This window comes from Pseudopodoces humilis, chromosome 3 (assembly GCF_049639895.1).
Source record: "Pseudopodoces humilis isolate 2021_Gansu_Grassland_sample_001 chromosome 3, ASM4963989v1, whole genome shotgun sequence".
Taxonomy (NCBI): domain Eukaryota; kingdom Metazoa; phylum Chordata; class Aves; order Passeriformes; family Paridae; genus Pseudopodoces; species Pseudopodoces humilis.
Window position 1 is genome coordinate 93,624,267 of NC_142202.1, and position 14,572 is coordinate 93,638,838.

The following is a 14,572-nucleotide window of genomic DNA, read 5'->3' on the forward strand; positions in this document are numbered from 1 at the left end:
AACTGTCAAAGTTAGCCCAGGGCTGAGGCAAATACTGTCACACACTCTGCTCTCCTGAGGTGACCAAGGCAAAGATCACCAGCCAGCTGTAAAGGTGACAAACTCCCCTTTCCTTTCCAAATAAGAAGACTGTTATAATTTGATTACAAGAATTGAGCCTGGATGTTCACGGATCTTGGCATGCATTTTCAGGACTTACAAATGCCTAGGCTCTAAGGAAATACATACATAATTTAAGTTTCTGAAAAAAATTAAATTAGCTGGTTATTTCACCAGTGGTGACTTTAGAAAGTAGTCATTACAGAAAAAGCTATTTAATGGTACAAGCATGACTGGTTCTATGGGAAATCAGAGAGTTTCAGTAAACTTTCGCTGCTCTGGAGACCAGTATCATAGGAACAGATTTTCTTAGCACCATTACACATTTCTACTGCATTTTGAACCACCAATTATTTTCCCCCAACATCCAGGCTTATATACTCACATTTGAAGTGAAGCTGTCAGCTGAGCTTCCCTCCTGTGTAAGTTTTTCTAGCAGGGAGGGCTTGCAGATGCACCTCTTAAAGCAGCACCCATGCAATGACATTAACTTAACTTTGGGATTCTATCCACACATACACAATTTTATTTCCATCACTCTTTTTGCACAAGACTTACTGACTGATGGTCAATAGGAAATCCTGTTGATACACAGGAAAAATAGCAACCAGCACTCTTCCCTTGCATCTGTTGGCTTGGTACTGTACTTATTTTCATCATTAAAGTCAGTGGTCAATAAGATTTCAAACTGGACACATTGCTTTAGGAAATGAACCATTAGGACAATTTATATATCATTGTTCAGAACATGACATTTTACATAAGATTCCATGAAACATACTTTTGAAAAAATATTTTAAAAATATTGTTCTCTGTGCACTAATAAAAATCAGAAATTTGAGGAGGATTTACCAAAATTATACCAGGAAAGGACAGCTTTCATGGAGATCAGACTCCTGCTCTTTGTAAGCTTTAGGTTACTTCTAAGCCACAAACACACACATGGAAGTCTCAAAATGTACTAAAATTTTCCATCAGCTCTGTTTACACTGAGTGATTCATTCACATATGAAAGTGAATGTTATACTATGTAAAAATAAACATTATGCTCCTTAGCGCCTCAAAGATTTCAGCATTTTGCATTCCTGTGACTCTTCTTTAATTGCTAATAGTCTTAAACCAGGGTAGCCACTCAAGAGAAATAACAGATGTGAACTAATAGATGTATTTACAATATGGTATTATTTAGAAATTATATCACACAAAAAAAATTATTGTAATCTCATATCAAAACTCCATTCACCTTAAACTCCTGTTGCTTGGCCATCATCACTGGCATGTGTCTAACAAGGAGAGGATGTTTTTCCTTTTTGATTTGATTCCCATCATCTTCTATGCAGAACCAACCTAACAGATTATCCTCCGCTGTAATGGAAAGAACAAACAATAAACACTCCACAATCCTTTACTGAATAATCACTTCCACCTTTCCACAGGAACAGAAAGGAATTCTGTCAAGACTAGTCAACTGTCATATTTCTTATGGCACAGATGCATATATGACAGCTTAAAACTGTGAGCAAAAATTAAGTTGAGTAGATTACGTACATATTGATAATGCAAAAAAAGAACACCTTACATTAGCAAAATTATGAGGATAGTCTCTTTATGTTCTTGTAAATTGAATATTGAAAGAGGAAAAGACACATCAAATCTCTCCTCAGACTCTAGGAAATCTGTTGGTTGAAAAGCATTTTTCTGCCTGTTTATGTAACATCACTACCAACTGCCAGCTATCATAATTATAAGGACCATCCTCCTGGAATGATGGAAACATCCATTCTCTCTTCTTTTTTGTTCCTTTGCTTGTCTTCTGTGAGACATCACAAAAGCGCTCTATTTTGACCATGTGCTGGTGAAACTTGCTTCCAAGCAAGTGAATGTTTCTCAGCTTAAGCATTGAAAGTCCAAGTATATTTGGAAACCTATTTCCCTGTGCAAACACAGTAGACTAATAACATCACAGGACAGCATATTTCTTATTGTTCTAACTTAGAGATTATTTGTGTTGGTTTAGATGCCACAATTAGTATTGAATATAAGAACTTCATTAAAATACTGTTGAAAATATATTCCTTCATATTGAGTGTTTTATCTATAATGTTATTACTTTGCATTGATACAAAATCACTACTATTTACTGTATTGCAATTTTAAACATCTACAGACAAATTTTCACCAAAAAAGGAAAATAATTCTCCAAAAAGTAAAAATAAATAAATCATACTGTACATTGAGAGCTATTCTAACTTGTTAGGAAATCTGAATAACTAAGAATTACCAAGGGCCAGTTTAGCCATTTGTAAATTGTTGATCCAAGACTGCTTGATAGCAGGGGTAAATGTATTGAACACAGCTGTAAAGAAAGTTGGCCGCCCAGACCTGCAATACAGAAAAAAAAAAAGAAACCACTATAAATGCAGGAGGTATAAATACAGCCATGGCTAAAAATGTTGAGCAAGATGAAATTTCATTATTTCTAATACTCAGACAAAGAGTCAGCTCTGATTTAAGTGTGCAGGCTATGATATGCCATTTGTCCATCTTCCTATACTTTACATGAAATGTTATGAGGAACTGGTGAAGGAATACAGCAGCGACTGTTCCCTATTAGCTGTCACCGCCACGGCTCCTCTCTTGCTTCTTGCATCCAGAACACTGGGCTGAGGAAGAGGAGAAAAGCTACAGTGCTGCTCTGGAACATTAAAGCTCCCAGCATTACGACATAAAAGCAAAAGTCAGGGGCTTACCATGAAGACAGAAGGGAGGGAAGAGCTACAGATCCCCAAACCCTCACTTGTACATCTATACCTAATACGTAAACCAATTTAGAAAGCTTTGTAATCAAGATTTACACTGACTTGTCCTGTTTTCCTGGGAGTTGCAGCTGAATTCTACAGCGATCTGCTGCTCTGATTTCATCTTCTTTTTTCAAAATCAGTTTTTGTAAACCTGAGGTCCAGTCATGGGCTACGGATTGGTTCAAGTTCTGAAAAATTAAAAAAGCTAAGATTCAATACCAGCCTACCAGCCTGTTGCAAACAGGATAATAAGGTGATTCCTGCATATAACAATGACACATGGGCTTCAATGAGACCACATTTCCATCATGGATAATTTAGCCGTGTTTGTAATCACAGTTTAGAAATACCTGTAAAATATTTTCTAACGTATTTCATCTGAACATTTAATCTCACACTGCTCAGTTTATGATGCATAAATGGCATTCCCAAGCGTTTGTCAAATAAAAAATGCAAATTTGTATCAGGTGTATGTACAAGCCTTTTACTTTATTCCAGCATCACAAATTCTGTTACTAAAGAAAATCTTTTGAAAACATCTACAAATCATACTGAAAATATGTTTTTGTTCAAATCTTTGAGTCAAAATGTTTACAGAGCCATCATGAAAGATGTGTGGTCTAAATCTGTTTAAGATGCTGAAACAATAACTCACTGCAAGGTGAATGTTCTGTTGCAGAGAGTAAAAGCTCACCTGAATGAAACAAAGCATCAAGACTGATAAGTACACAAAAATACACACACTTTCTACCATCAGAATTCTATGATAACTTAAGTGTTTCCCAAAAATAAAGAAACTGACCTCATTCCTCAGCTAAATTCTTGTAATGATCTTACACACATCTACCTGAAAAAGACAACTGAATTTTAAGTTTTCTAAGCATAATTGGCTCCAACTGTCAGAACAGGCAAAAAGGTTTTTTATATGGCGAAGGGTGAATGTCTTATGGTATCTGTGCTACACATATTCCCAATTATGCAGATGAAATTCACCTTCTAATGCTTGTGAAGCTTTGTTCAAAAGCACTGTTTTCATAAGCTTCATTCAAAGTACACATTTTCACAAAATGCTGTTTTATTTAATGCCTTGACTCTGAAGCCAGGATATGTCAGCTTTCATATATTGATTCATATGCACACATTTGCAACCTGTGATATTCAGCTTTCATATATTCATATGAGCTTTCATATGCATAGATATGCGTATTTGCAACTGTGCTGGCAGGTAGGAGTTAAAAATTACATGTAACCACATATAAAATGTATAAAAAACCAAGCAAAAAAGAAACGGAAGTCTCAAGACTTCATTTGGTGTTAAGTACTTTATTTTTTTGCCAGAATATAAGCTAAATCAAAGGGATGAGAACAAAGTTAAAGCAAAATACTTCCAAAATTCTTCTGAAAAATCCTTTTGTATTTTTGTGATTTATATTCAGTTTTAATAACAGTTTTCCCCCAAAAGCCAGGATTATGAGCTTGGATGTGGACCAAGAACTTCCTCCAAATGACCATCCTCCTACTACCATGTCTAACTGCAGGAATCCAATTTCTTAACATCAAAATGTAATTCTGTTCCCATATAAGCTTATCAGCTATTGAACAAATGCAGACACTTGTAGTATCCACCTACACTTAAAAACAATAAAGAAAAACAAGATTAGGACAGCTGTAATCTTTTTATAATACTTAGTAGTAAATGCATTACTAGAGGTGAAATTTATTCCACTTTTTGCAGAGAGAACTAAGGAATGTCTTGCACAGACTCCAGGGAGAGGCAACTATACTACTTTACAAGAACAGACTTGAAAAATAAATCCAGCTTTGTTTATTACCTGATAGTTTCCTTTAAGGCTGCTTATTAATTGACTAATTTGACCAAGTACATTCAAGTCATGTAAAAGGTTCTGCAGATCATGGTACAGTTGCCCTGGTCCCATATAGAGCTTGTCTGAAATGAATAGAACCATAAGGTTATACACAATAAAAAGATGCAATTCTCAGTTGAACAAAGAAAGTATCACAAAGACATATATTACATCTTAAAATCAGAGTGGCTTATTTCTACATATATCCTCAGAATTTCACTTTGTTGCTCCAGCTGCTTCTAATGTCCCTGCAGACAGATAATTGTGAAATGCACCCCAGGAATAATAGGCAGTAGCATATATCACATACAACCTTTGCACTTACAGGCATTACCATTGACATTTCCTTTTAGATCATCTTATTGCCCTTTTAGCTACAAACAAGATTCAAGTTGTTCATCCAGTATGACGGAGAGCACTATCTGCAGTTTTAACATCCCACACTAGAATTGTAACAAATATCAAAGCTTCACTGGCCCCAAAATCTCTTGCTGCCATGAAAGTTTTGTTTAGCACCGAGCAACAGACTTGCTGAACACATGAATGCAAACACTTTTCCTGAAGGATATTTTTGGTTACATGACAAGCAAAAAAAATTATCTGCAGCTTTTGCTATGATGGTTTAAAATTCAGTATTTGCTTTATTGAAGTGACACAGTTCTGGGTCATATATCCATATCCTAACTCTAACACAAGCCTGCAATTTCACTGAACCACTTGAAATTTTACTGCAATCATGCTTAAGTCAAAAAAGGATCTGTTCTTAGATCAGCAGCAAATCCGAACAGCAGCAGAAATATTTTATGCTAATAATAAGTACAAGGGCTTATAAGGGAACAGTAACTCAGAAAAACACACTGATTTCTAGGATAAGGTGTCCATTTAAATGCACAAAGCTTGCAAATCCCTACTAATATACTCTGACTACCATCATGCTAGGAGTGGAATGGCTATATAATTCCTTTGGAAACAACACTCTCTCTCCCATAAAAAAACCCACACTGACTCATACAGAGTCAGCATGTTTCCCTTTGGCTGAATGACAGGAACAGGACTAGATTATCTTGCCAGGAAACTCCTGCAGATTCTTTAGCTCACACAGTGTAGTTTCCAAACTATGGATCCTTCATCCCTAGCACAGCCTTGGAAGGCAGTCTGTGGGCAGCAAACACCCCTGGATCAGAAGGATTTCAAAGGTGTGTTGGCAAGAACAGGACCTAAATACAGTGCTGGCTACTGGCCTCTGCAGACAGCTGAGGAGCACGGACAGGAGCTGTGCCACCTGCTCTGGCTGCAGGGCAGAGGATGCCGGGCACAGCTCAGCTGCCACACACACTGCTGGCGCCTCCGCTCCCCCAGCCTGCTGCAGGGGGCACAGCACAACACAACAAACCAAACACAAAGCTGTCCCAATAGCCTAAGGCAGAATGAACATGAAAATTAAACATGTATGAAACAATGCTACTTAAATCATTAGGATATTTTCAGTTAGGTCTCAAAATAACTATTTTCTGAAGACATTTTTCTATTTGGAAATGAAAGAGGCCATCACAATGTTTTTCTTTAATGCAATTTGTTATATTAAGCTGAAAGCCTGCCTTAAATCCTGAAAAGCATAAAATTTCAAGACTCAAAGAAAATATTAATGGCTACTTTATTTCTGAGTTGTCCAGTTCACTGCAGGAAAATGCAACATAAACCTGAAATATTTCACATTCCCATAAAATTCCAAAATGTAATCTGGCCTTCAAATCTTCTGGTAAATTGGATCAAATAAATTATTTCTGCACACTGTACTTGAGCACCAAACAGGGGAATGACTTCACTTTACTACTGTTTACCCATCCAGATAGACGCAACTATCATCCTCTTCTTTGCCTGCTTTGAATGATAATTTAAAGAACAATCTAGCCTTTCTTACCCTTAAAACCAAATTAGTCCATAAGAAAAGGCAATTACATTTATTGTATACCATGAAAAGAAACAACTGCAAAGCAGATCTAAGAAAAAGAATTTTGAAATTATGGTCAGTTGAGTATATTTGCAGTTTTGTTTAAAAAAAAATAAAAATTAAACACTTCTCCTGAACTGCAGACTCCATACTTTCATTATGCTGCATTTTCACTTTCTTCAACCTAAATACTTGAAAAATCTACATCTGAAAAGATGTGCTTCTCTCCTCATACCTATCTTCTGATAGCTTACACCTTTTTTCTTACTAGCATCCACAATAATTGTAATTTGTTAAGTACCAGAATCACTAGTTCCTAGATGCATCAAATTGTTGATTTTAATGGGGCTACTTTCAAAGAAATGTGCAGATCAGTGTTAACAGGAAGTCTGGTGAAATCTAGCTAAAAACCATAATGTGTCTGGCACTGTAAACAACAGAAATTATATCATTCTTGTTTCAAATTTCTCTAATGAAAAGATAATTTCTGGAAAAAAAAATGTACCCTGAACATAAATAATTGTTTCATTAGTTGAGCTTTTGGCAAAAGTTCAGTCACTTGCCATTTACAAACTCCACTCTAAACAAACTCCACTACTAAACAAACTAAACAGCTGCTGTGAAAAAATTACTACAAGTATTTTTGAAATTTAGCTTTGTGGGTTTGAACCAAGAAAAAATTTACAATGATCAGGCTGTGAAAAGCTGAGCCTGAGAGGCTTCACTTGTACAGGATGAGTATTTTCACCCAAGCAAATTACATCAAATTCCAAAATTCAGGGTCACTCTTTGTTGCTCGATAGTTAGCAGAATTTTTGTTTATTGTTGGAGAACAGCCTTTAATGCAACATATAACTAGCAGCATCCAGGCAAATCTTAGATGCTGCAGGACTTTATGCCATAGTCTTCAACTGAGTCCATAAAGCAAGCTTAAACTGCTTACAGAGATGGGCCTGCCCTGGGCAGTACACATGCCACCATGCCTAAGAATCCTCTTCTTGAAGCTTCAAATAAACTTACAAATATCTTTGTACCAGCCTTGGAAATAAGGCATAAATCTTAAATTTAATTCAGTAATTGTCACCCGAGTCTCTTTTGTCTGCATCATGCATATTTTATAAGCTATTAATAAGTCAAGATAAAAAGGATGCAATATGAATGTCAAAGCAAATAAACTAACCTGGCATCTGAAAGGCTGTCACACAGGAAAACCAAACAAAAGTAATTTTAGGCTCATTCATTAAAAGATCACATTCTTAGTACAGAAAAGGAAGCACAAAATCAAAACAGTAAATAATTAATGAGAGCCTGCTCCCATCCTCTGTTTGAGAAAAAAGAAACCGCCAAGAATAAATTTTAATAGTCATGGACTAGATCAATAGGCACAATTAATATCAGCCTTTCACCAAGGTCCTTATTGGGCACAAACTGACACAGAAAAATAAGACTTCAGAAATCAGCAATGATATAGATTCATCAGAAGTGAGTTCTCTGGAAAGGGATCACTTGGATTGTGTCTGGATAATAGAAGCAAGCTATAGCAACTTTATCTCTGAACACGGTCCTGTAAGGGTTACTCACAATGTCTTTTAAAATACAACTGGCTCCTCAGTGGTTAACCAAACACTGACTGGTGATCCTGAGAATTGTCTGATGGAGGGTTTTTCTTGAGCGGAGGAGGTGGGGGAGAACACTACTCTGTTCATCAGATATTTCTCAGCTCACAGCCACAGACTGGCTGCTTCAGCCCACATGTGTTCCCTGACCATTGAATTGCTGGCTATTTTTGGGTGGGTGTTCACTCCTCCTTTTATCCATAGAGAGTGCACTGAAAAACTCTTGGCTTCACTCCAAAGCAGATACATGGTTGGTTTCTTTTGTACTGTGAAATATTTCACAAATGACAAAGACATTTCCTTCTCATTTCTAAGCCACTCTTGTTAATTATCAAGCTGTAAAACAACTTATTTTTCCTATGGGTAAAAAGTTTTTTATGGTTTTAGAGAAGGCTCTCCCCAACACATCCTACGTGCTTCAGTGTGCCTGGGCAGGAGACAAGGCAGCATGTTGTAACCAATAACCATATATGTGGCTTCAAAGGCAACTTTTTTGCATTCCACCTACAGATCAAGGGTGAAATCTTGGCCACCAGACCCAGCAAGAATTTTTTTCACCAACTCCTTTGTTGCTAAGATTTTACCAGAGGAATTCATGCCTCCCTGCAACAGGCAAGTTTACTGCCAACAACCGGTAATTCTTGCAAAATTCCCAATTCCTTGCTCAGCATTAAAATGAAATACACTCAAGGTTAAAAAAGAAAACAAAACCACAGCTTGGTTTAGAGGGAAGAAAGGAGGTTGAAGTTTAAATTTATTTTGCTGCTATGTAAAATTGGGGAGAAGATTTTCCTTTTTCTAACCATTTCTTCTTAGGTCAAGATACATTTGACTATAATGCCAAACATTTATTTTACCTGCTTGTTTCCCAGGGTTACTCTTAGCACCACAGCTTCAAATTCATCAATTTTGCCTGGTATGAAGCAATTTTTATAACTGAAACAGAAGCAACTCTGGTTGCTTCTTATAAATCTGGGTGATTTATACCCAGGCATTTTCAAGGCCTGCAGGAATACTCCCCAGGTGTAGTTAAAGTCAGTTTAACTTGGTTCAGGCAAAAAGTAGAATTTTGAAGGTTGTGAATAAATACAGACATGCTAGAGAAGTGTCCGTGTGCTAGTGCCTAGGTAGAGGGGGAGGATTCCCACCTCTGGCAGAAGGCTGCATTGCTGGGGAGCACGGTGAGCTGCCACAGCTCTCCCTCTGCACAGCAGCTGCTGCTTTAATAGGTGCTGCCACAGCAGCTGCCCCCTTGGGATTGTCATCCAATCCCTTGGGATTGTCACACCAAATTGTTCCCCTGAATTTCCAATTTCCATGGACACTTCAAGCATATTGGTTATCATAATCCTGAACTGATCACATCCTCTTCTTCCTTTCTAAGAATTACAAAGGGATACATTTATTTTCCATGGTTATTTGTTACCTGTAAGCATTTTCTACTAGTTCTTGCTGTGTGTTCTGATTTGCATTTGTGAATTACTATTTCATCAGAGATTTATGCTACTAAAGACAGAGTAGATGCAATCATCCATAATTTGAATATCTATTGCTGGGCAAGCAAACATAATGGCTCAGCTGGTCCCATCCCATGCTAAACTCCTGTTTATTCCAATTAGAAGGATTTTCTTCAAGTAATACAATTCTATAAATCCAAATGTCACACAAATAAAATAAAAGCCTCAGTCAATATACTCTCAATATTGCAACTATTTTTGCAAACATTTCTGTATTGCTTATCATGTTGAAATTAAATACCGTTAATAGACTGTTGGGTGTCCCGTTTATACAAAGTAACTAATATAGACAACATCTGCCTTGAGTATAATCATAGTAATGACCTTTTCTCCACATAGTTCAAAACCACAACACATCAATACAAATTGTCTTTGGAAAAGCTATACTGAAATGAAATTAAATGAAAACCAATGCATCATGAAAATTCAAGGTCCTTATAAAGATTACTTTGCTTCTGAGAGACACAGAGCCCTGAAGTCAGGCTAGTGTGGCACAAAATGGAAGATCATGAATGCTTAAATGCAAAAACCACAACTGAATCTGAGAAAGGCTCTTTTCCTGACTACCGAGGGGTAATGCACAATTAATGATACACTTGAAGAACATGCCAGATTTGAAGACCACTCTGAAAGCTTGGTATATCCCAAATTTGTCTTGCCATTTGCAATCTGGCCTTCGAGGCTGAGCACATTTGTATTGCTTCCTCCCACTGAGCCATCTGTGTGCATCCAGGCAGCACACTGAAACACCAAATGTTATGAAAGGAAGAGATTTGGGAAAGTTTTGATCCTCATATAGAGCATAAAAATCACCTGGGATGGGGGAAGAAGTTACATATGTGGGAGGTAACTTAAAAAGCTGCTATGTCTGAGGAAGGCATAACAAACTGGTATTTGTATAGGATTACACACTTGGAACAAATAACAAAAAAAACAGGCTCTTACACAACATTTCAACTACATTTAAACCTGAGAAGCTTGCACAGTATTCTGGAACACAAAGTATTATGATACTAGATGAATTCCTGATTGGTTCATAATAAACTGGACAGATATGAGATTGTTAACCTATTTTAAACCATGTTAACCTATACTGTTTAAACTATTGTTAACCTATGTTAAACTATGATGATGCAGAAGTAATATATTTAAATCCACCATTTAAGTGTAGACAGAACTGTTCAATTCTTTAAATTTTTCTTTGATTGTCCTAGAAAAGTTTTGTTGATTCTTTTTTTCCTGAAGTAATAATAGCCAGACAGCATCCCACTGCTTAATTTAAAAAGCCCACCCTTAGGACAAGAATGGAGACTGTGAAGGACAATGTTGTACCTGAAGTAAAATAGTTTCCTGTACACTGCAGACCTTGATAATTAATATAAAGAAGAAAAACCAGAAATTATTAAGGCCCAAGATCACAGTGGTTGAGGAATTCTTCCCCTATACTCGGTACTGAATCCTGCTCCTGTAGATACACTATAGATACACAGGTTAGGTGTGGCAAAACACACCAATGCTTTACAGCTTCTTGGTGGAAGAGAACTTTTCAAAGTGAGAAACAGCATTCTTCTTTCACAGGTCTAGTGGAACTTCCTTTCTCAGTACAAACAGAAAAGGAAATCTTTATGTGCCATTATAAGCAAGCTATCTATTGCAGCAACTAATAAACAGAGCTGGCAAAAAGATTATGAATATTGGAACTACCAGAAACACTAATTCATTTAGCAGTTGATAGTGATGTTATGTAAAGTATTATTTCCTTTCCCTTTGCAAACTCCCTTGTCACAGAACACCTAGCTTTCTCTAGAGGGCTGGTGATGGGGGCGCCCTTCTGTACTAAATCTTTATCTTTCACAGAACTTGACACATCCGAGCACCTGTTATACACCAGAGGCACATCCATACCTCTGATATACACCCTTCCTGGAAATTCTGTGAGAGTGTTAAAGCCAGTTACAACATGGATGAGGTTCTTAGATGCTGAACTAATAACTCCCTGCATGCTGTGTTATAAAAGCGAAGTCCCTGACAGCCCCCATATCACCACCTTCCTCATATTTCACTTCTCTTCACTTGCTCACTCATACTGTTCCTGTTTCCACAGATGCATCAGAGAAGTATGTGGTGCAGGTTCAGTTGTCTTGTTTCTCCTTTATGAGAGTTTGTGAACAGCCAATTGGAATTTGACTAAAATAGCGATAAAAAAAAGTCCACAATCCTGGCTTATGACCTAAACAAGTCCATGGGTAAATTTAAAGTTCATCACAGAAAAGCAGAATTTCTGCCCTCATCTGGCTTGCTCTTTCACACTAAATCCATCTCCTGATCTCCACAGTTGCATGCACCCAAAAAATCTGAGCCACAGTAAGTCAACTGTAGGTCTCCTGAGATTATACCACAATCTCAGGTCTGAACTACACAAGTTTTTGAGTGGCATCAGTCTCCAGGTTTGGAAATTCAAGCAAATGGGAAGTAAGGAATTATGTCAGAGAACAAGAGTTTAGTTGGCAGCCATCAATGAAAAGCTCACACGTGTCTTTGCAGTACAGCCCTAACTTAGGCTTAGTAACCTAGCATGGAAAGAAGCAGCACAAGCACACACATAGTATTGCGTGATAAGCAATAAACACCTTGAGTTTACTAGAATGCAAACTATTCAGTTCAGACATGGTGTAAGCAAGCACTCAGGATATAGTCAGGACTCTCCATCATCACTCACCATGAAGAGCTTTATCATAAACATGAAATGACACTGTTCAGTCTAATCATACTTTAATCATGTAAACATCTAAACATAATTTATGTTCTTAATTATTGAAATGGATAATCTGAGCCTCTGAAATGAATGTATTAAATTAACTATTCTCACTGGCATGAGGAGTGAGGGGGAGTTCTTCAGGTCCTAATCACAGAACCAAATACTACACAACACCCAGTACATAGAGTAGAGCTGGGAAACAAACCTCAAAAGTCTTAATTCTGAAAAAATATTTTTAACATGCTTTACCTCACTGTCAGTTGCTAATACCTTTCTCTCAACTGGTAATTACATGAATGGTGAGACCTGTCTTTCTCATTATACCAGATCTGAACACTGAAGAAATAGGTTGCATAAAAACTACCATCTAACGACAAAACTGCTTATTCACATATCTCGAGGAATAGCAAGATAAAATCAACAACTTGCAACTTCAAGTAGTGAGTAAGGTATTGAATTCATAGTGCTATACCATTTATGAATAAAATTATGCAAAATAATGCAAAACCACCAAGGAAATGTAAAGCCTCTGAGACTGTGAGAAGTAGTTCATACATTGAGAGCGTGGCTTCAAGATTATATTAAGCTCCAGCTAATCCTGACCACACAGGGAATTTCAGATATAAAAGGCCATAAATATGTTTTCTTCTGACAGAAGCAGTTGTACTGTGTCAGAGATTAAAGCAGCAGGGAACATGAGAGAGAAACACTGGAGCCCAGATATGCTCATTAGAGTGGACCCCAAAGCCCAGCTCCCCAATGTCACACTATCTGGGACACTGGTCAGGGGTCTTCCTGGACTATGTACTGACTGCAGCTCCTGGCTCTGTTCCATGAGGAAGACAAATGCTGTAAGCAAAGACTTGAGAGTGAAAGAAGTGCCATGGTTCTTTCTCTCACAAAGCCCAAAGAGAAAGGCTGAGAACAGCATGGACCTGGAAGCCCCTGCCCTCCTAAGGAGGGAGAGGGGTGACACAGGACCTCTGCAATGCACCTGCATGGGCACAAAGGGTGAGAGAGAAACTGGGTGCAAAAAGACAAGCGCTGATATAAACAGGCAATGAAAGTACACACGTGAAGGCATTTAAACAATGAAAGTACTGCAGGGATCCCAAGACAGGTCTGCAGCCAGTTGTAAAGTGGCCGAGCTGATAGAGGAGCTCCCACCAGACTATAACAACTCATGTGGAAATGGCACTGTGAGGAGCTGACCTCCCTCCTTCATACACACCAGCTGGGTTTCTACTAATTTTACTACTCTGTGTCATGATGTGGATGAGATCCCTGGCAACACAGAACAAGGTTTATAGGAAGTGGATGACAAATCCTATAACAGCTATAAAAAATACAAAAGGCAAGGAGAAGAATCTCATCCTGCATGGGTGAGACAAGCACGTAACACCTACATTTATCCTTGCCTAATCCACTAGATAGAAATTTACGTCCGCTTAACAAAGTGAACTATTTAATGTCACCCCATTTGCTCAGATGAACAGACTTTTTGGCACTAGATTAATTTAAAATCTTTGGTCTTCTGTTTGCATATATCAGTGACAGTTTATAAACATAATAAATCTCCTTTAGTGCACAGTATTGTCTTCAATAACCTTAACTTTAAAATAAAGTCTTACATTATTAATCTTTATATATTGCATTGAGATGAAAGCTGGTTCAATTAGCAAGTCATGCCACATCATTCTTTCTAAAATCTTATCACCAGTGCTGGAGTTGATATGTCACTTAATATTAGTTTTGCTTACTCTGGATATTGTGTTACTATTGCTGTGCCTTAGAGGGATCATAAAGCTGACTTTTCTTTTCCTCTCCAATTCTGTATCTCTCATTAGACAAACCTGCAAAAACTCCCTGCTTTAATGTTAATAGCAATCACAGCAGCACTATCTCCATTTCTGAAAAGAGCTGCAGTTCCACTGAGCAAGATGTTGACAGAAACAAGTGCACACT

At 37.5% G+C, this 14,572-nt stretch overlaps 1 protein-coding gene across 5 annotated transcripts in view; it reads right to left on the reverse strand.

Annotated features, from left to right (window-relative positions):
• The window catches only part of ARHGEF10 (Rho guanine nucleotide exchange factor 10), a 107,566-nt gene that overhangs the window by 32,202 nt on the left and 60,792 nt on the right, over positions 1-14,572 (reverse strand). For all 5 annotated transcript variants that reach the window (XM_014251468.2, XM_014251467.2, XM_088052848.1 and 2 more), the window contains 4 exons: positions 4,733-4,848; positions 2,961-3,088; positions 2,381-2,481; positions 1,343-1,464 (listed from right to left, as the gene is read on the reverse strand). In XM_014251468.2, the coding sequence (XP_014106943.2) occupies positions 1,343-1,464; positions 2,381-2,481; positions 2,961-3,088; positions 4,733-4,848 (467 nt within the window). The remainder of the gene's footprint in view (positions 1-1,342; positions 1,465-2,380; positions 2,482-2,960; positions 3,089-4,732; positions 4,849-14,572) is intronic.